The 23,064-nt window shown below is 37.7% G+C and overlaps 1 protein-coding gene across 4 annotated transcripts in view; it reads left to right on the top strand.

Annotated features, from left to right (window-relative positions):
* Positions 1 to 23,064, top strand: part of dpy19l3 (dpy-19 like C-mannosyltransferase 3) — a 69,740-nt gene that overhangs the window by 5,128 nt on the left and 41,548 nt on the right. For 3 of the 4 annotated variants that reach the window (XM_036584292.1, XM_036584294.1, XM_036584293.1), the window contains exons 4-15: positions 6,758 to 6,848; positions 8,863 to 8,984; positions 10,886 to 11,031; positions 12,078 to 12,201; positions 12,632 to 12,766; positions 15,399 to 15,530; positions 17,101 to 17,202; positions 17,407 to 17,480; positions 18,188 to 18,346; positions 20,072 to 20,194; positions 21,531 to 21,642; positions 22,920 to 22,976. In XM_036584292.1, the coding sequence (XP_036440185.1) occupies positions 6,758 to 6,848; positions 8,863 to 8,984; positions 10,886 to 11,031; positions 12,078 to 12,201; positions 12,632 to 12,766; positions 15,399 to 15,530; positions 17,101 to 17,202; positions 17,407 to 17,480; positions 18,188 to 18,346; positions 20,072 to 20,194; positions 21,531 to 21,642; positions 22,920 to 22,976 (1,377 nt within the window). Of the gene's footprint in view, positions 1 to 1,673; positions 3,624 to 6,757; positions 6,849 to 8,862; positions 8,985 to 10,885; positions 11,032 to 12,077; positions 12,202 to 12,631; positions 12,767 to 15,398; positions 15,531 to 17,100; positions 17,203 to 17,406; positions 17,481 to 18,187; positions 18,347 to 20,071; positions 20,195 to 21,530; positions 21,643 to 22,919; positions 22,977 to 23,064 lie in introns of those variants that run through there. The other variant, XM_036584291.1, reaches the window with a different exon arrangement.

Raw genomic sequence — 23,064 nt, forward strand, 5'->3', positions numbered from 1 at the left:
TGGAAAGGTCTGAAGCTGGGATCTAAACCAAAGCGGATGATGGGTTGATGGTTTACAGTCGTTTATTCTGGCACTATGGTGTATCCTTATAGTTTCTAACAGCACTGCACATTTTTTTAAACATGTCTCGGGTGTCCAGGTTGAGGTCAAAGCAGTAAAATGGTTGTAAGTGTGTGATAGCGAAAGCAGAGACATGTTTTGGACCTTCTGCTGCTTTTCACACTTCATCTCATGCAATTAAATGTGTTCTGTGAGACTATGCGGATGTTTGCTTTTGATTTAAACACTGATCCTTTTGCAGTGCCCGGCATGGTTTCTCCTGTCCAGATTGAGTAGGATATAATGAAAGCTCGGCTTATTTGAGCATAGAAGTTTCTCTTATATGGGCAATACTGTAGGTGAAGTCATGTTAATGTACTGTATTCTCAGGGTTGGTAAGTACAGAAAAAGTATACTTAAGTCAAGGTGCTGTAAAAGTACTGTGTCAAAGTTGTACTCAAAAGTAAAAGTATGGAGCCAAAGAGTATCTGCATTTAAACAAACCATGTGTATGAAAGTAAAAATGGAAATGTTTTAACAAATAAATTAGAAGTTTTATTTTTGGTGGTGTGCAGGGTGATGATGTGTGGTACGGTAACTAATGGGCACTACTGGACCTTACACAAAGATCAAGTAGCATAGTTGTAGGCAGTAACATTTTAAGCCATGGGCTTCATGCATGAGTAAAAAATCACTCATCCAATTCACTTGAGTGGGAAAGGATGCATGAAGATGAAGAATGAATTTGCTTCTGGTAGCAGTTCATTTCACTTTGCGCCAGGTTCATATAGGTAAACAGTGTTAGCTGTTCACCAAACTATGCATTCCCTCCAAAATCAACCACACATGATAATAAAAATGTTATATTATAAAGTTATTTACTTCTATTCAAAACGTACATAAACTAGTCTTCATACTTGAACACCCATAGAAACATTGGACTCAAAGTTGTACTTTTTTTTTTTTAAAATAAATAAATGTTATTTTTCATTAATTTAGCATTTAATTTAACCACACAAGCAATTAAGAATATATTCTATACACTTTTAAGGAAAAAAAGGGAAAGTAAAGGGGGAAGAAAAGAAAAATCACAATAAACACACAATACACACATATACATATAAAAAACAAAAATACTCTTGATACGATCCATAAAAGTGGTAAATGAGATGAAACTGTCCATGATGTCACCATAATCAAACAGAGGAAGTATAGTCATATAGTACAACCATTACTCAAAATGACTCAAAACACTTTTTTACCAGTATTTCTGAAAGGGCTAATGACTAGGGCATTGCACCATGAAAGTCACTTTGTGGCTTCTTTATGATGCAATACCCTGCCCATATGATTATTTTTTCATGCACTGAAAATGTATTCATATAAAGGAGGTGCTGTAAAATAAAGCACAGCACCTCCTAAATTAGAAAATATATGTAACGTATTAAATTAAGTAGGAAAATAATGGCCCTGGACACAAAATATCCAGGTCATGTTATTGATCCATGTTCTGATTTGTAACACACAGCCTTTTGTATCTTAGAACAGACCAGAAATATTCCAGCTATATTTCTATTCCTGTTTTGTGCTTTAATTACTGATAATTTAGCAAGGTCAGTAAGAGCAATGCTGTTGAATGTTGTGGAATCAGACATGCTTTAATCATTGGTCACGACACTAAAACTGTGAAAAAACAGTAATGTGTACTAGCTGCTTGTGTGTTTTGCCTTGGCTGGCATATACAGTAGGTGGAGCACATGGTAGTTCACTCAGACAAAGGACAGTTTGGGGTTTAAATCAAATCCAGGCACAGTTGTAATGGAAAGAACAACAGCGACGCATAAAGCGCACAGGGCGGTATTTTAAGACTTGCTTATGATTCATTCTCCACTTTCATCTGCTCCCGCTCGGTAAACATGGCCCGGAGCTGCTTCCCTCTGCTCACAGAGATTAAATGACCAGAGCCTTTTCTTCTCCATATGTTCTTCTTCTCGTTCTCCAGTGGAAGGATGTCTGCAGGACCACATCAGGGGCTGCTGTGTTTGCAGTGAATATGTGACACGTTGGAAATTCATTTTCCTCTTCTGTTTAAGAGAGCAGATTGTGGAAGAGAAGACCAGTTGTAGCTAATCAAAGGTGACTACAAAGAGTAGTCAGGAATGAAGCCATTGTATTCTTTAAACTTCTTTTAGAGGAAGCCTACAGTTTGGGCAGTTGAGTATGGTGCAGCAATGTGTTTCTTGAGGCTGCATTCATGACACAGCAAGCTGAGTCTGGATTTAAGTTGAGTTTACAATGAGTTGGGTTGGTTAAAGTTGCTTTGAGTTCAAGTTAAAAGAGCACTATGTAAGTTTGGGGATTTGGAGACCTCTCTGGTGGAAGTATGTAGTTGCAAGCAACTTGCAGAAGAGCGTTTTTGTAGTGTTGCTGTGTGTTCAGCGATCAACTGGTAGAACGATTGTGTAAGTAGGTAGCGTTAAGAGCCAAGCCTAAGGATGCTTATTGGTACAGCAGTTTAATTTCTCTGGATGGGGAACTGAACAATGTTCACGGATGTTGTTATCCACTACGCTGTCACTACAACTTTATTCATACTTCTTGGTTTAGTCTATTGTTTCTAATGTCGCATAATCCCATTTCTTTCTTTTAAGCAGCATCTTATGTAGATTTGTTTTCAAGATTACCATAAAATTGAACCACTTATCTCCCTCATGAACTCAGCCCCCCTAAACATGTGCTAGTTTGATTTCAGCCATATGTTGTGTTGACATTGTTCAGACATGGTCAGAGGTCTGGCTGGTATCTCTTCTAGAACGTCAGCATGTGACGGCAAACAGCTGCAGCTGGGACTCTCTTGAATTCACTGTGTGTGAAGTCATGTCATGACTGTTATAGCACCTCGTGGACTGCAAACCAGAGCTAGCGCTCCAGTTTTAGCTCATATAAACGCTTTAACAAACCCTTTTAACATTTTCCAAATGATCTTCCAAATATTTTTTCAGCTCTCTTTTTCTCTTTTTTCCTGAGTGTATCAGGAGGTCACCAGTTGCAGCTCCAGTGCTTGCTGTCCTGTCTCAGTGTGATCAGTTCCGTTGGCTAATTTTTCTGTGTAAGCCTTCAAAAGAATACTTTACTGATGTTGTAAATGCTCCTGTGAGATGTTGGATGCATTTGGGGCAGCACTTTTTAAGCAGAAGCTCCTCCTGAAAGACTGTCTGGATTTGTTCACTGATTTGCTCACGGATGGTCAAGTTGGGGAAGAAAAAAGATCTGAAAGAAAAGTGAAGCATTGCTAGAAAACTTTCAAAATGGAGCCTCGACATAGAGGGAAGAGCACGCGGAGGACCTCTGAGGATGGGGTATCTTTGGAAAGCTTTGGAACAAAAGAACATATGGGGGTCTGGAAAAAGAGGGAGTGGGTTGAAAACTCCCGGAACTCTCCACAGAAAAGGATTCCTGCTTTGCGCTGTTGGCAGGCTGTTGTCATGGCAACAGGTTTGGTGGTGGCAGGGGTAACAGGACTATCCCATGCCTGGTGTGTTTACTCCATCCATGAGAACCTGCTGTGGTTTTCACAGTTGGAGGTAAGGTTTTCCAAATATTCCGTGGTATCAGACAGTATTTAAGTTTGCGTTAAGGATGTCCTGATCCAGTCTTTTTTTTGCCCCCCCATCTGATCTGAGTTCTGAAATCCGATCTTTGTGTTTACATCAATAATACAGCCACATAATTTAGTTAAGATTTGCTAGGCTGTCAGTTAATGCTACCGTAAATTATTTCATTTTTAGTATGTGCTTTAGTAACAGTCAGTGCTGAAATCATGAGCATTTTCTAGTGTGTTTAATATTTGCTTATTATTATTAAATATAGCTAAATCATGGGGGCCTTAAGTGTCATCCTACTTTGGGCCACTGCACCCACCTTAACCATATTGTTTTCTATGCTAGATTGAAAAGGAATGAATACAACATTAGATGAAAAAAGTTTCATGAATGCAAAAGTAAACACAATAAACAATAATTTGCTATATACAGGGGCTAAACTAAAACGAAACGTTTGAGTAAGTAAATGGTGTATGTGAATTACATTATAAGTGTATATATAAATAATAAATCAAATAAATACAAACTGAATAAAGTACAGTGTTTGTTGACAATGCATGGGTCATATTTTTTTTATTTGTTCATATTTTCTTGCCTTTCATATTTTTGTCTGAGGTGTACTTATAATGTTTGTGTGGCTGTATGTGCCAAAAACAGTCATAATTCATTTTTATATGATCATTTTCCAAGTTCTCTTTATCCTGTAAAATTAAACAGGCAGTTATTGTTACTTTGCCTTTAAGACTGATATATGTAAATGAGCTTTGTTCTGATTGGCTGTCCTGTATCATACCTCATTCAAAAAGCTGAAACAATCCTTATAATTTCAGTGTGTATGGGCGGGTCTACACTGTTATTGGCGGAAAAGGTGGATATATGTAAATGAGCTGAAACGATGAATTAAAATGGACCGTTTCGTTCATTTTCATGTAGGACTGGGTAGTGAATAGTGTGTTTAGATTATACTGTTACAAACTACTTCAAAGTTCTTTATTTTAAAAAAGAGAGTGGCATTTGATTTTCCATGTTATGGGCCCACTAAAGCAAGACATCCATGATGTCTTCATAAGATTTTTCTGCCAATATACTAATTGACACAAATGAGTTTATACTTGTAGGGCCCCTTGTGGCTTGGGTGGCCCTAAGCGACTGTTTATACTGCCCTGGAAATAATCATTTTATAGTGTTGTGGCTATAATTTCACTATAACTTCAGTTTACTCTGATGGGTGTGTGGTAGTCTGCTCCATTCTTGTGAGTTTAAATGTGCTATTTTTGCCTAGCTGGTTTAAAACATGAAGCAATGTGTTGTGGCTGATAAAGCTGAACTTTTCTGCAATATTTTGGTTTTCATGGCATCCTTAGATTGCTTTGATGAATGTAATTAATCCGTGCTTCCTTGAATAATCGTATTATAGGTTAAACAACTGTCCTGCAACCCTGTTATAGCTTGCTTTTGTTGTGCTGTTTTGTTCTGTTCTCCTTTTTTTTTTACATTACTCCAAAAAGAACCATACACAGTATTGTAAATCTTAACTGGACAGATCAGATATCCAGAAAGACAACTTACTATTTTTTTTTCTCAGAACAATCTAAAGCACATAGCAAATTTATTTTAAATATCTATCAATACGACTAAAACTAAAAATCAGTATTGTTGTGTGACACATACACCAGTATACCAGTATAGGCAATATATTAGAGCACTACTTTGATGACATCACTATAGCGAGTCTTGGATTGCTCTCTGTTAGCAGCGTGAGACTAAGCTCTGATGATATTATGTAACCATTTTTCTGTGAAGCGGTTTAATATTTGTTTTTGTCTGAAAAGTATACCCAGTGCTTGTCTCAGATGTTTCATATTTGTACTCAGCGATGTCTGATAGATTCACTTTAAATAGAAAACTACATTTAAAAAGATAAATAGTATTGGCTAAAAGTTGAAAGAACTTTGGTGCAGACTTTGTAATGGCTTCTGTTCTCTCTAGAGCTCAGCCTTTCCATTTATTACTTTTCATTATTTCTCAGGTGGACCTATAACATATTTTCTCTGCTTTGAAATGCTGTACGTGTATGATGTGTATTACATTGCAGGTTTAATGAAACTGCAGAAACTTATAAACTCTGAACTTGGAGGCAAAAGTTTGATTAACCTTTTCAAGTCAAGTTGTGATGTTTGTTTTGCTATATCATTCAAATGTAATTATGTAATTGTGTATTAATTACACAATAGATTACATTTACATTTGGTTTTCATTCTGAATCAACAGGTTCAAAAAAAGATAGAAGAACTACTTTTGGTTACCTAAAGCAGTGGTCTTTAGGGTCCTCGAGACAGACCATCAAACCATGTGTTGTGAGTTGGGGTAGAAAAAAATTTGGACTACCTGGGAGGCTTTCTGGACCACTTTTAGAACCACTACCTTAATCTTTCAACTGCTGGTTCTTTATAGAACTATTTTTATAAATGAGATGTGTGAGCTTGAAGACCTTTCACATAAAATAAAATAAAAAAAAATTAAGTTCTTTTTCCATGTAATTATTTAGAGTCTTTTGTTTTTGCAAGTGTTCTTATTGGATAGAACACCTCCTCTTGTTTCAGTGAGCTACGAGTGAGAAATAATTCATATTGAATTACACCATGATTTTTTTTTAGCACTGTTCAAGAGTTAAATCATTGCCCAACTATTAAAAAAAAAAAATGAAGCTTGTTGTTTTTACTCATCCTTACTGATACTGGATCTTATTTTACATTCACATTTTTTTTGGATAGTTGACGAAAATCACCACTTTACTCACAGGATGACTGAGCTTTGCTGGAGATTCTATTTCTAGTTTGTCATTTGAAAATGTTTTTGTGGCCATGCTGAACTGAGATAGGTTATAGTAAGGACTGCTTTAATCAGTCAAAGTTACTGCACCCGTTTGACTCTGGACTTTTATTGCATCTCTGGAGTTTTCCACTGAAAGATTTGTCCATTTGAAAATAATGGATTGCTTTATAAGTATCTCTTTCTCATACGTAGCAGACATTGTATGAAAAATGCATTCATAGGTACTGTTTTATTTCCCTCTGTGTTTGATGACATTGCATTTGTCTCGGTTTGCATGGCAGGAAGTTGAGCGTGAAATCTCCTTTCGGACAGAATGCGGCCTCTACTACTCCTACTACAAACAGATGCTGAGGGCTCCATCTATACAGGAAGGTATGGAGGTTTCCCTTTAATACCTTGTGTACACAGGCTGGCCAATAAAGGACAGGTCTTTATTCTAGGGCCCGACCAATGCTGAGGCCAGTACCCATATCGACTTGAAGGGGCAAAAAATTGAATAATTGTATTTTTCTTGTTTTCATTTTATGCTCTATGATAGTTTTGGTTAAATAGGACCAATATGATTATTTATGATTGATATGAAGTGTGATTTGTGAAATATGATTGTCTGTTCTCTGTGTTTATGCTTCTTCAGGGTGCGTTTATATATCTAGTTTGGTTCCCTTGGTCCAGACCAAAGCAGAAAATTATACATTATTGATCATTTTAGTTCTGGTTTGCTTAGTGTCCACATTGACATTCAACATCTAACCAATAGATGTAAACAAAGGAATTATGAGTAAAAGGTCTTATCTTATTATATGACATACAATAACTGTGATAATGTCCACTGAACTTTCTGAATCATGCTGGTCTCTGTTCTATCTGTGCTCGTTGGTTGTGTTTCTGTCTTGTGATATTTAGTGCAATAAGGCATGAGACTTACTGCATTACTGTGGTTTTGCATGACACAAAGCAGGCTGAAATCCCTATAACGCAGCCTCGAGTGGCTTACTGCTTTTACAAAACGAAGAAACATTGGCATCTTATTACATAATATAATTTATGTGTGCAGTTAGGTGTGTATATATTTTATAATGGCTTTGAACATGTCTAAGCCTGGTTCTATAACTGAAACTATACTTACCGATTCAGAGCTTATGAAAAGATGATTAAGCACATGCACATGTCAGAACAGCATCAGAAACTCGATTCTTCCGTGTGCTAAGGAACTTGTGTGTTGTATTGTGTTTTACATTATACATAGGCTGTTATTTTTTCTAAAACTTGTTATAACCAAAATTGTTACAAATGGTGTACAGCAAAATATTCTTCAAATATTGTTACACTGGTTGGGGGGGTGCTTGGAGTTCTTTGCAACAACTCTCTTCATAGGAAATGTTTACATTTTACATGTTCCATTTATTTTAACTGTAATGGTGTTTTGTGTTCAAATTTATCAGCCTGCATTGCTGTCATGTGGATTTTTAATTGCTCACCAGAAAAGACACTTATTATAAGGGCTTTATCAGCAATATATTATTTCACCAATGCCAGTAAAAGCACAGGTGATTGATATCAGCCAACTGATTCGTCCTGCTCTACTTCACAGTGGCAGTCAGGGCACCTCACAGTTCCTGTGGGCTTAAGGCTGTGCTGATTTTCTTTGTAGTGTGGGAAAATGATAAAAGATAGAAAAGTTAACAAATGCAAACAGCTTCTAGTGAAGTAATTTCAAGTGTTTTTTTTAATCAACTTCTCAATTGCTGCTGCACTTTTCTAAAAGCTTCCTTGTTAATTGTCATCCGCTTTGTTCTTTCAATTATTCTTAGTTCAATCATCCAGCAAATGGAAAAATGAATGAAATATAAATGAACTAACGAGCCGACGAGTCATGCTTCTCTGTCCACTTTGTCTGCTTTCCGTTATCATTTATGTAATGCGAGGGCAATCGCAGGAACGTTTTATTACATGACCATGGGGAGTATGTTAGTTATATCAAAAAGAACATAAAAAAAAAGAATGAAGCAAGAAGGAAACAGCAAAGCTTTGTTCGAAGACGTTTGAGGTTCCAGTGAGCTAAAGCCCTTAACAGCTGTATTTGGAATGAGCTTCTTTTGTGCTCCAGAGTGGAAAAACATTACAATTAGGCTATTGCCCATCAAGAAAATGGCTGTAGCAGTGGCAGTGCCTATAGCTGTTCTCTGGCTGCTACTTTATCGTGCCTGAGCGATCGGGCATTGTGCCGTAATAGGCTTGGAGCATGCTTGGAGCAATGTTTCTTTATTGAATATGTTGGTATTGAGGTTATTATTGAGACCCCGTAGCTATTGCTGAGGGAGATCCATATAGCTCAAAGCCTGTACTTAAAGCTGTGTTATGTTTGCACCTGTGTGTTTTTGTGCAGGTCTGTATGAGCTCATAAATGACAACACTACAGAGTCTAAGAGGACTATCAATATTCTGCAGCGTATGAACATCTATCAAGAGGTGTTGCTAAGCATCCTCTACAGGATTCTGCCCATTCAGGTAGGCTGATGTTGCTATGGCAGCGAAAGTGATCGTCCGCAACTGTTTTAATACAAGAATTTTGTCATTTACTAAATACTATTTAATACATCTATTACATTTCTTTACATTCTACTGATCTCTCTCTCTCTCTGTTTCTCTCATATGTTATATATATATATATTATATATATATATATACACACACACACACACACACACACACACACACACATATATATATATATATATATATATATATATATATATATATATATATATATATATATATATATATAGAGAGAGAGAGAGATAGAGAGAGGAGAGAGAGAGAGAGAGAGCCCCCCTTTACCGAGCTATAACAGCCTCCACTCTTCTGGAAAGGCTTTCCAAAAGATTTTGGAGTGTGTCTGTGGGACTTTGTGCCCATTCTGTTAAAAGAGCATTTGTGAGGTCAGGCATTGATGTTGGACGAGAAGGCCTGGCTCGCAATCAATGATCCAATTCATCCCAAAGGTGCTCAGTGGTTTTGAAGTCAGGGCTCTGTGCAGGCCACTGGAGTTCTTCCACACTAAACTCGTCAAACCAGGTCTTTTTGAGACTTTTTGTGCACTGGGTCATTCTGGAACAGGGAAGGGCCTTCCCCAAACTATTGCCACAAAGTTGTAAGCATATTATTGTCTCAAATGTCTTTGTATGCTGTAGCATTACCATTACCCTTTACTGGAACTAAGGGGGCCAAACCCAAAATACAGTCTGCAGCATGTAGCGTTCACCAGGCATCTGCCAAACCCACGTTCATCAGACTGCCAAATAGTGAAGCCTGATTCATCACTCCACCTAAAATGTTTCAACTGCTCCAGAGTCCAGTGGTGGGGAAGCTTTACACCACTCCAGCCGACACTTGGGCATTGCGCATAGTGATCTTAGGCTTGTGTGCAGCTGCTTGGCCATAGAAACCCATTTTATGAAGCTCCCAATGCACAGTTCTTGGGATTATGTTGTTTCCAGAGGCAGTTTGGAACTCTAGATAGGCTGTTTTGTGGTCATGGTCTGCTTTGAGTTTGAGCTGTTGTTGTTTCTAAATGATATGTGTGTGTGTACATGATATATATATATATATATATATATATATATATATATATATAAATAGATGATATAAATAGATAAATAGTTCTACAATTACAAACTGTAGTCCATCTGTTTGGATCATTGGATCAGTGGATCATTCTCAGCACTGCAGTAACACTGATGTGGTGGTGTGTTAGTGTGTGTTGTGCTGGTATGAGTGGATCGGACACAGCACTATGTCCACTCACTGTCCACTCTATTAGACACTCCTACTTTGACAGTCCACCTTGTAGATGTAAAGTCAGAGACAGTAGCTCATCTGTTGCTGCACAGTTTGTGTTGGTCATCCTGTAGTCCTTCATCAGTTCTCACAGGACACTGTTGGCTGGATATTTTTAGTTGGTGGACTATTTTCAGTCCAGCAGCGAAACTGACGTGTTTAAAAAGTCTGATCCCACTCATACCAGCACAACACACACTAAAACACCATCACTATGTCAGTGGCACTGCAGTGCTGAAAATGACCCACTACCCAAATGATACCCGCTCTGTGGTGGTCCTGCTGGGGTCCTGACAATTAAAAACCGGGTAAAAGGGGACTAACACATTATAGACTATGTTCACGAATTTGACATACAAGAAAAATTAATTATACACTTTGATTAATACGCTCTTGATTAAATAATCATAAAAAATAAATAAAAAAATAAAATGACAAATTGTTTTCCATTATACATCAGTTGTTATTCTTTTCAAAAATTTGTTATATCCAAAATTGTTACAAATGAATATATAGCATTGAGGTCTTCATACACATGAAAGTCTTATAAACATATATGTGTTTGTTCACAGGACTACCTCGAACCGGTTTATTTCTACATTTACACTGTGTTTGCTCTGCAAGCAGTGTATATTCTAGCTCTGTTCCTCACCAGCTGGATGCTTAGTGACTCGTGGCTGGCAGGAGCTCTCACTGGAGTGTGGTACATCCTCAACAGGTGATTCCTTTACAAAACACTGCCTCACTGTTATTCTGATGCAAATTGAAATCAGTGCACTGAGATTTCTGTAACACTTCATAAAAGGTTGTATATTAATCATTTTTTATGTTAATTAGTCATTGATTACCCAGTATTAAATTAATCACACATCCATTAAGTAATTGATGCTTAAGTTAAAAGAAGTAAGGAGTGCTTAATGGTCAGAATATAAAAACACTTTGGTAACACTTTTCTTGAAGCCCACTACAGAACATACATATAGAGAGCCATGCTACATAACCATGTCATAAACATGTTGTGGTAGAGGTCATATGTTGTCTTGATTTATGACGGATGCCTAGCAATATAAAAGTGTCTATCATTACTGATAGTTGCCGTGACATTTTTTATAATGTTATTGTAGTGTTTGATGTCATGACGACTAAAATTACTAAAATACACAGCAAAAACTGTCATGTGACATAAGCTGTCATGACATCAAATATTATAACATCTGTCAGTTAACACCTTATAATCCCAGGATTATTAAATTCTAAGTCTTTTAATTCAATAACTACAAGGCCTATACTGCAAACCTGCTGAGTTCTTAGGTAATAGAGGTGTGTAGTAAAACTTTAAACCTGCTGGTGGGTCCTGGCCATTTCAGGGGTTAATAACAAAGAAGATTAAGTAAAAAAAATAATCAAATAAAAAATATTATGCAGATTAGTAATAAGAATAATAAATAACTAAAAAAATCACTGAATAGGAGAGGAACGAAATAAATTAGAAAATAAAAAATATAACTAGTGATAAAATAGCCAAATGCTAAAATAAATAAAATAAAGGACATCAATAAAAAATACATTTATATATATTTACATATATAAAACTGTTGCAGGCTGAGTGGAGATGGTTAAAGTTTGAAATGGTCCAGTGACACACATGAGTTTTAGAGATTCATGTTATAAATGAAAAGCAGTTTAATGTCATATTTTTCAAGAAAAGAGCAGAATATTGAGTCATCATGTTAACTTTGTATTGATGTGTTTGTATTTGTACAGGGTAGACACAACGCGTGTGGAGTTCACCATATCTCTGAGAGAGAACTGGTCTCTGCCGTTTTTTGCCCTGCAGGTCGCTGCCATCACATGCTACCTGCGTCCTCAGCTCAGGCCGACCCACCAGGTACAGAACTGCCACATAACGGACCTTATTGATGTGGTAATCTTAGAAAAGTGGACTTGCATCATTGCTTTTGTCCATAATAGCTGAGTTCATTTTTCTTTTTAGAACAGCAGGTGCTGAGGTGATGTAAGAGAAAAGACGGCTGTTTTTAAACACTGGGCTGAAATGTAAAAGAGACGTTAGTAGCTTTTTCTGAACTGTGTGAAATGTTTATTCTCTGGTGCACACATTTGTTCTCTGTCAGTATGTGTTCATGTGGAGGTATTAACAGTTTGTTCTGGCCGTTCAGACAGATGGTGGTTGAGTGGAAGAATTCCCCAACACACCTGGGCCTGAGACAAGGACCTCATGTGCCAGTGTATGTTTGGGTGTCTGGACAGTTGGGCTTTAACATCTTGTGTGTGTGTGTGTGTGTGTGTTCTGTGCACAGAGGGTGGTGCTGTGGCTGGTGTTTGTCTGTACGTTTTGCTTCTGTCTGACATGGCAGTTTAATCAGTTCATCCTGCTGGTGCAAGCCCTCCTCATCTTCACTCTCGATGCTGTGGACTTTCTGACAGCGGAGCAGGTAACGCGCACCTCTACTCCCTCAAAGTTCACATAAATGTAACTTCACAAAGGCTTTATTTACACTTTATTTAACATCCCCAACTTTAAGAGACCCCTATGGAGGTCCATCTTTAAAGGGCCCATATCATAGAGAACTAATTTGTCCTCTGTTGACGTGAAATAGTTTAGTGTAGTCTGTAATTGTAATAATCACATGTAATGTTGTATGAAACTTCAACATTGATAAAGTGTCAAAATATATGAAAAATAAAAAAATAAGCTGTAAAAGCCCATCTTGAGATCATCATGTTTCCATGTGTCTGACTATGCAGCCTACAGCAGGTTATCCTGCCTGTCGACACTAAAATAAGGAGTGTTTCACCTTGGACAAAGCACAATACAGGACAGCCAGTCAGAACAGAGGTCATTTATGGTCATATATCGGCCATAATGGTACAGAAACAAAAAATGTGAATAAACTCACTACAAACTACATAACTCACATTTTAGTAATCAGTAATTAAAAAGAAAAATACACATTAAAAATTGCAGCCAGATGTTTTGGGAGAATTGTGCACTATCCTTCATCTGTTTCGTCTCGTGCTTCTAGGTTGCCCATCCTCTGTTTTCTCATCATTAAGATAGCTTGTTAAATTAGGGAGGCATGAGCTGTTTTAAATGCTGTGGGTGGAGATGATGTCACCAGATAATGAATGTAGACAAGCTGCCTGATCTGTGTTTAAAATACGTACAGATCTGATCACAACGCATTCTTGATTAGAACGGGTTCAGGACAGCTACAGTTGTATGCAAAAGTTTTGGCACCCCTGGCCAAATTCCATGTTTTGTTGACAGGGGCGGTCTTCTCACCAGGCAAAGGTAGGCAGCCGCCTAGAGCCCCCATGAGCCAAGGACCTCATGAAAACACAAATTAGATATACTGTGTGTTGATGTTCAGTAATGAAAGAAACACAAAAACAACATCAAATGTAGCAGTATCATGTCAACTAAACAAACCATAGACCTATCAGAAAATAGCTTGAGAAGCTAGGATGGGTGATTTTCCTTGCTATGCTATCATATTGGGCAGCTCGTTATCTGCTAATTTGCATGTGCTAGCTAGCTAAGTATCCTTATCCATCAGTATTTATTTACCTCCCACACTCTCGTAGTTTCTCTTCATATGGTTTCCTTTCTGTTAAAATCCTTATAATACTTACTGGAAGGGTGTAAAGGTCCCTCCTTTTCTCCACTTCTTGGAAGACTTTCCCCTCATCCATTTTAAGGTGGAATGGCAGAGTTTTGTCAGAAGCGACATGTCGCATCGCATCACATTATGCCGCTCACAACTGGTACACGGCGTCATTGTTCAACTATAATGGGAGCATTTTAGTTTTGTCATTGCTCGCTGGTGTCAGTTGTTGTTAGGACTCAGACGGAGGAAAGCAAAAAGTTTGTTCCTGCTTTCCTAAAGTTAACTTTATTTTTTCAGTCAGAACAGAGTGCTGCACAGCCTCAGCAGTACATAATGCTTGTGTTAAAGTTAGTATAGATAGCTTCAGCGTTGGGTAATAAATAAAAAAAAAAATCCATTACAAGTTACTAACTACTTCTCTCAAAATGTTCATGGATTACATTACGTATTACTTCCCGCAAAACAAAATAAATTAAAAAATACTAATTTCTTTACTTCTGTGTTTCTTCTGTGTATCTGTACCAAATTATCTTACTATATTGGCAGCAAATTTAGCTATATTTCTTAAACCAAGGAAGTTAAATGATCTTGAGAAAGAGAAATGAGAAATACTACATATTAACAACTAAATGAGTTTACTTACCATTTTTGCAGTGTAAACAGAAATGCCACTCAGGAGCCCAGAGCCTCATCTCACTTAAAAATGTGCATCCAGTGAGCCCTGTTCCTGTTTTTGCCTGGGGCCTCAGAATCACTAAATCTGCCCCTGTTTGTTAACTTTCTAAGTGAAAATACCTACACATATTCCTCAGAAATCTTCTGCAGATATTTTCCACATTTTAATGCGCAATTACCGTTTATTTGTTGAATTTAAAATATTGGAAATAAATGGCTTGGGCAAAAGTTATGGCAGATTTTGTGTTTTATTTTTTTTTCCACGTTTTTAACCAATGGTTATTCAAAATTTTGCATACGATTGTAGATCTGAACACTTTCCAATCGCAGACGTGGCAACATCCAGATTTGAGAGACATTTCAATGGCGAGTGTAAACAATAGGGGTAGAAATAGTTCAGTTTTAATCTTGTAAAAATGGTGACATCAAACTAACTGATGGAAATGGAATGGTTTTTATGAAACCACGAAAGTAAGAAAAACACACTTGTACCCCACTCAAAATGATTTACGCTCTACATTTAAAATATATTTGCTTGTTTGTTTTAATTTAGCTTTTATCAGATGTTGAGCTCTTGTTTTTGCAATTGCAGCTAAATAATAAAAGCAGTATAGATGTTGGCGTTTCTCTGTTACTTCTGTATTGAAAATGTATGTAAAAATGTGTCATATGTAATGGTGCAAAACCCACAATACAACACGTATTGTGAAATTTGTGTATCATACCTCTGGTAACAGGACCTAAAGCATCTCCTCATGGGTGTCTGTCTGTCTTTGTGCAGGTGACGTCTCTGTACCTGGTGCAGGTGGTGAGTCTGCTGTGCGTGTGGCTGCTGCAGTTCTGTAACTCCATGATTCTGGGCTCTCTGGTGCTCAGCTTCATCGTGGCTGTGCTCTTCATCAAACATTTCCAGGTGGATGCCCGAGTGCTAAAAGCATGTTTACCCTGCTGAACTTAACCCCTTAACCCCCTAATTTCCCAAGCTCATTACATCCTATTATTCTTTAAGTTATTCTTAAGTTATATGAGTGAAAAATGGAAGTCTGGACCTGCCAACAGGGCATTTAAGGGTTAAAGCCTTCCTCATAGCCATGTAACGTTCAATAGACAGTCGTATTCAAACGTTTGAACATGCCTGGTCAAATTACTTGTTTTGTTGATTATCTAAGTGAAAATACGTTCTCCACGGAGAACAACCTTAAATATGACCCTTTTTGCCAACTTTCATGCACAGTTTTTATTCATTTGCTTAGTTTAACAAATTGGAAAAAAAAAATCTTGTGCAAAAGTTATGGCACATTTTATGTTTTACTCTTTTCCCAAATGTTAAATTCAGCAAATGAAAAGTAATTGTGCATTAAAATGTGCAGAAGTATGTTCTCTCTGGAGGATGTAACTTATTTTTACCTAGAATATCTTATTAAATGTTATACTCATGAAAATGACAATCATATACAGGGCTTGTTCTGTCATTAACATCCTGTAAGAGTCATGGAACTTACTAAATTGGTTTTCCAGGCCCAAAAAGTTTTGAAAAATAAGGCCCTAGAGGTTTTGGAAAACCTCTGAAAATTCACGTTTTGTACATACAGACATTTATAACGTCTTAGACTTGCTCTTTAGAAACTTTATTGAACAGTCCTTTAACCAAAACCTTTAATAGACCATATTTTAATTTAATTTTTTTTTTTATTGTTTTTTCTTTTTTTTTTTCCCTGAGGTTCACTTATAACATTTATATTTTGTTTTTGTTATTATGGCTTTGGGACTAATATATGTAAATAATCTGTTAGTCTGCCCTGGATTGTGTATCATTCAAAAAGCAGTCCAGGCACAAACTCTCCTAACTGGCAGAGCAAAACCTCTGTAGGCTGAATTGGCAGATATGTGTGAATGAGTTGGTTTTCATGCCGTCACAAAAACAGTGAATTAAAACGGGCTGTTTTTGCAGCTTAGTTTCCATATATAGACTATATGGAGTAGAGTGAGAATGATATGTTTTAAAAATGTAACATTGTTTATATACTACATCAAACTCTTACGTGGTAAAAGATCTGCACATTTTAATGCACAATTACTGTTTTTGCTTTATTTAACATATAGGGGAGAAAATTATGTGGGTTGTACAAAGGCTATGTCACGTTTAGTATGTTCTGTTTAATTTTTTTTTTTTTCCAATATGTTAAACTCAGCAAATAAATAGAAATTGTGCACTAAAATTTACAGAAATTTGCCATATTTAAGTGTGTTCTCTGTAGAGGATGTGCTATTCTTAGTTAGGAAATCAATAAAACGTATAGTCTGCCCAGGGCTATGTACACTTTGGCATACGATTGTATATGTACAAGACAAATGTAGAGTATAGTAATGTAGGGCTTTACTTATATGTGGTTCCAGAAGCGCTATATTGTGTACCGGATAAAGATGAGAGGAATGAAAATAAAGCTTGACTTGACTGTCCAATTTCAATGTGTGTGTCTCAGACAGGGCTAAAGACAGGAGGTTTTGTCGTCCGTGTAGCGAAGCTGGCTCTCCATGCCTTCCTGGTCCTCACATTAACTTTCATCATCAATTATTCAGCCAAGGTGAGCACTGGGACATGTTCTACATCCTCTGCCCTGTAACCTGCAGGGGAACGCCACTCCTGCCCAGTCTAACTACCACCCAGGGACTTGTGCTCTTTTGTCATCTCTTTCTCTCTCCTGTGTCTACCTCAACCTCTCTCCCTCTCTCACTGGAACAAAACATCTCACGTAACCTGATTCATGCTACAATTCTTTCCTTTATAGACAGTCCTGCAGCTGAGGTCAGACGAGCACATCTTCAAGTTCATAAAGGCTAAGTTCGGCTTGGGGGCCACAAGGTGCGTTCTGTATTGGAATTCTCCATCTCTGTAGACTTAAGCCTTTTATCATCAATCAGAGCCATTAATGTAATGTTTTATTCAGGATCCTGCTCTACAATGAGACTAGATGGAGACATTAATCCCCTGTGATTTTAAAAAGGTCCTGCTTCTGTGAAAAATAGCATCTGGAACGCAGTGTAATCTACTCATTCACTCGATATTACAGCAATTTCAGATTACACTGTGCCCCCAGGACCATAACACTATAACAACTTTCTCAAACCTCTGCTTCATAATGTATGGTGCTTTTTTTTATACATTCTCTCTCTTTCCCTCTCTCTCATCCTCTCCCTCCCTCCCTTCCTATGTCTCTCTCTCTGTCTCTCTTTCATCCTCTCCTTCCCTCCCTTCCTATCTCTTTCTCCCTCTCTCTCATCCTCTCCCTCCCTTCCATCCTTTCTCTCTCTCTATCTCTCTCTCTCCCCCTTCCTTTTCCCTTTCTTTCTCTCTTCCTCCCTCTCTTGCTCTTTCTCTCTGACACTCTTTCTCTGTCTCTCTTCCTATCTCTCTCTCTCTGTCTTTCTCTCTCTCTATCTCCCACCTTGCCCGCTCTTTTTCCTTTTCTCTTCCTCGCTCTCTCTCCTCGCTCTCACCTCCCTCCCTTTCCCTTCTCTCCCTATCTCTCTCCCTATCTCTGTCTCTTTCTCTCTCTCTCTCTCTCTCAGAGATTTTGATGCGAGTCTGTATCTGTGTGAGGAGGCTTTTGGCTTGTTGCCGTTGGATACGTTCGAGCGCTTGGCCAACACACTGCTGGTTTACCCATATCTCTGCACTCTCTCAGTTCTGCTCATTGTGCTGGCACTCGCCGCTCTTTTCAACCTCAGGTACTCACCTAAACAAACAAACAAACAAACAAACAAACAAACAAGGCACTATATTAAACATCAACTGCTTGATATAATTATTCCCTATTTATATAAAGTTTGATGTTGTACTGAGACAAGAGCACAAAATTATTTTGGAGTCGACAATAAATTGTTATACTCACAAAAATGTCTTAATCGTGTAAACACATGTCAGGCTCCATTCCTCATGGGCCAAAACACTGCAAACTTCAGCACACTCATTAAACACACCAGATTCAGCTCATCAGCTAATTAGCAAGGCCTTCATTAACTGAATTCAGAGTGTTAGATCAGGGTAAACGCAGAACTCTCTGCAGAACTTTAGCCCGGAAGGTCCCCAGTTTGACATGCTTGATATACGAGGTTCATTCTGTCATGAAAATCTTTGAAAAGTCATGGAATTTATTGCATTTGTTTTCCAGGCCTGGAAAGTTACTTTACTTTTTCCTCTGAGGTCCACTTAGAACAGTTATGTGGTTTGATGTACCAAAGTCGTAATTCATTTTACATTAACATTTTCCGACCTCTCTAGATCCATTAGATTTAAACAGGCTGTTTTTTGTACTGTCCCTTTAAGACTGATATATGTAAATGAGCTCTGTTCTGATTAGCTGTCCTTTAATGTGAATCATTAAAAAAACAGCCAACTCCTTATAACTTTAACATGAATGGGTAGAGCTAAACCTCAGTAGGCTGAATAGGCCAACATGTGTAAGAGCTTTGGTTTTCGGTTTGCAGTTTGATTTGCAGCTTAGTTTCCATAATAGACTGCATGGACTAGAGCAGGGGTGTCAGACTCAACAAGTAAAAGGGCCATATTAAAAAATCTCATCAAATCTGTGGGCCAGAGGAAAAAAGAGGTTTTTATTTCATTTTTAATTAATGTTGTGCTATAACCAGAACTGGCCATTGTTTATTCAAAATATGCAAAAACTTCAACAGTAAAATACAAACACTTGTACTAGACCTTGAAATATTACATATTATATTTAAAATTTAAATGTCCCCAGGAGCTCTGTGTTTTAAACCTACCTTTTTGCTTGAACTAGACTCCTGGCATCCTTTCTTTGCTACAAGTTCATTAAGACTTGGGCTCAATTTCTGAGCTTCTGAGCTGACGTTAAATGTTAATGTTGGTTGAACTGCAGCTAAAATGCATTTTGGTGATATGACCAGATGTTTGACACATGGGACTATAGAGAGAACGGTATGTTTTAACACTTTAACAATGTTTATATACTACATCAAACTCTTATTTCAGAGGAAAATTCAGTTTTCCATTCTCTTTAACCAAATCATGGAAAACTCAGGTCTCTGAGGTGTATTTAAATGAGGATGCTCCTGATTGGACACGTTGCTAAATATTCCAGGTAAATGTGGCTTCAGAAATAGCTGTCTATCAAACAAAGTATGAATCTTGGTATGAAAAGTATGAAATGCACTCTCTAGCTGTGCTGTAGGCCTGTCCTTTATCCACATTTGCCACTCTGTTCTCACCCTGTTTCTCATTTCCGTTGGTCAATAGTCCTCACACACACTCACACACACACGAATTGAGCTTCATTTCAGATAAGCCAGTTAACCTTTCTCCACTTTGAAAACGACGACTGAAGAATAATCAGGGTTCGAATGTCACAGAGTCTTTTTTTTCTTTTTGTCATGTTTAATGCATTTCCCTTTCCTCCCTTTTTTACCTGTTTCCAGAGAGGCCGGGGTGGGCCGAGCACCCGCAGACAACGACGAGTCGACCTTCAGCATGCGGCCGGATGTCGCCTACAATCTTCTACACACAGTCTTCTTCGGTCTGCTGGCTTTATCCACCATGAGGTAAATGAAAGCTGATTTGCAGATTCAGTGCCAAAGGTCCTGAACGTTTCACGCAGAAACTGACCACAGTAAATCTAGTCATTTTTAGGGATGTAACAGTGTACATTTTTATGTTTGATACAATTTTTGATTGAGAGATCAAGATTTTATTTGTTTTTTAGTTCTTTATTTTTTAAAATGTTTTGATTCAGAGTTTTCGGGACCACAGGATCTGAGCGGGCATTCGACCCAACACTTTTCAAAGTACTGGTGCGATGACTCGCCACTTTCTGATTGAGCAGCTTCACAGATACACACAACACATAGTTGAGATTTTGGACCTGTGCGCGCTGTGGCATCTGCAAGCCTCTGCGAGCTACTCTTATCCATGAACCTCTTCTCTACATCTCGATGCGTATATATTTATCTGCATTTATTAGCATATATATTATAACATATTAGGTTGAGGCTAGAGCATTAGATTGTTTTTTAAAAAACACAGCTTTTCTTTCAAATAATGGTGAATGGTTTATAAACTGAAAATGGAAACTATTGGCCTCATTCACTCACCATCCTTAAGAAGAAATTTCTTCTTAAAACACACTTAAAATCCCACAGTTTTCTTTAAGGTTCTGACATTCACCCTAGGTAAGAAGAGAATCTAAACACACTCAATCTACACACTCAATCTACGTACGTTCTGCGGTGTAAGAAAGCGTCATGAATCTGAGAAGACTTTTTCTTATGACCTTTCTCCAAAACAAAACCTAAAAAAAAAAGGGTATTGGTGAATGAGGCCCTATAACATATTAATATAAGGCACATTTTTGTCCACTGTATCATTTCAAATCAAGTAAAGGATTTTATTAATTGTTACAGCTGTAGTAGTAATGCAGCAGCAAAGTTCACACCTATAAGCTATTAGTTTGAAAGTTTTATTCCCTTTTCTCTTCCTCGTGTTAACATGCCTTCCTTTTCTTCAATTATTATTATTTTCCGGGCCCGGCCTACTCGTTCTCTGTTTTTTTCTTGTTGAAATCCGACCTCTTTTATCTTATCAGTTTTTCTTCCCGTCACTCAGAGCAGTTCTAATCTTTAATCTCCATCTTATTAGAGGAAGCCATGAGCTGCAGGCCTTTTCGCCTCCTTCTGAAGAAAGCGATAATGCTGAGTGAATTATTTTGCTGAAAAAAAGATTGCAATATATCACTCTTGGAATTTTTCGTCTGCTGTCTTCTGAATACTAACAGGTTTGAGAGTGTGGTCTCATCCATAGATAATGTGTCCTCCGTGTCTGTTACTGCTCTTTATCAGGAAAATCACCATAAGCACTGAAGTTGTTTTTCTCTGGCTGCAGGATGAAGTACCTGTGGACCGGTCATATGTGCGCTTTCGCTGCCTTTGGAGTTTGTGGCAAAGAAGTGTGGGCGCTGTGCCTGAGAGTCATCCACTGCAACACTAAAGCTAAGGTTAGAGCACATACACTCGCAAAAACACCAGTCCACTGCAGTACTCAAGCTAAGTTAAGGGCATAGGGCCAGAAACCTGCACTGTGTCCAGACTGAAGCTTTATAAATAAGCTCAAACTAAGAATAAACCACAGAAAGTTTTAGTCATAAAGATTTTTAGTCATGTTGTACATTAAAAACAGCATGTCACTGGAGTGACTTTCTGAGTGATTTTCTGAGTGATTTTCTAAGCCGCTTATCTTTCTGGGTTGCGGGGGGAGCTGGAGCCTAACCCAGTAGTCAGTGGGCAGAAGCCATGTTGAATTTAAATATATGTAATTTTATTCTGATAATATTCTGATCATTTTTGTCAGTTACATTACAGAAACATAAAATATCTTTTAAGAAAAAAACGAAAAGGTGTTTTTTTTTAAAATTAGTTCTTGTACGGATATCTCAAAGGAAGAAAGAGATCTCATTGTTTATTTCTGATAAATCTGTCTAAAATACATGTCTCACCAAAAGACTTGGTCAGTGGTGTATCTCTGTGAACATTAAGCAGTTTTAAAAATCAAATATAGTAACAATATAAATGCAATATTTGTAAATTGAAACTAAAGTGGCAGTGGACTTTTTAGAAAAGCACAGATCGTAGTCTTTTTGTCAGCAGTGTTACTGTCAGTTGTGTTACAACTTTTCTGATGATTTTCAAAATAACAGACTACATTCTACACTTGAAATACATATCAGCATTCATAGCCCTTTCACCACAGTAATGATAGAATGACCCATCTATGTTTTCCTTATATTGTCTGTCAGACATTTCTTAGCACAGTGCAGTTAGAGCCCTCACTAATGTCATCACGCTGTTCAGTCACATGGAGTTTACAGCTCATATTATTAATCTGGTAAAATTTGCATAGAAGCACCCACCTCTGGTGTGCCCCCATTTTGTTGTTTCTCTTATGTTTCCCGATATGATAATATAACAGCCCTGGACGATCCGTGGACGAGTCCATGTAAAAGTAGATGTTGACAAAATAAGCATATGGATTACATCTCCGTCTGAAAATGTGTCTTGAGAGCTGCATTACACCTCCTGTGATATGAGTGGAGATTTAGTTTCAGTGAAAGCTCGCGGTCAGATTCCCACAACAGTAGTACAACAACATGCATTTGCAGTTCTCTCCACTAGGTGGCAATGTAGTAACAAGCTAAATCTGAGAATCTGTATATATGTGTATACATATATATACACTCTTACTCTATGTTAATGTGTTATTTCTGTGCTTTCACAGCTCAAGTTGGTCAGGTACTCTGTTCCGATTGTGGTTCTGGCATTCCTTTATTACAAGGTAAGACATTTGTAGCAGGGCTATCATTTTTCAATTTACATATTGGGCTAATCTGCCTGGCCAGCAGTAAAGCGGGCAGCGCTGCGCT

This window comes from Colossoma macropomum, unplaced genomic scaffold (genome assembly GCF_904425465.1).
Source record: "Colossoma macropomum unplaced genomic scaffold, Colossoma_macropomum, whole genome shotgun sequence".
NCBI classification, from domain to species: Eukaryota; Metazoa; Chordata; class Actinopteri; order Characiformes; family Serrasalmidae; genus Colossoma; species Colossoma macropomum.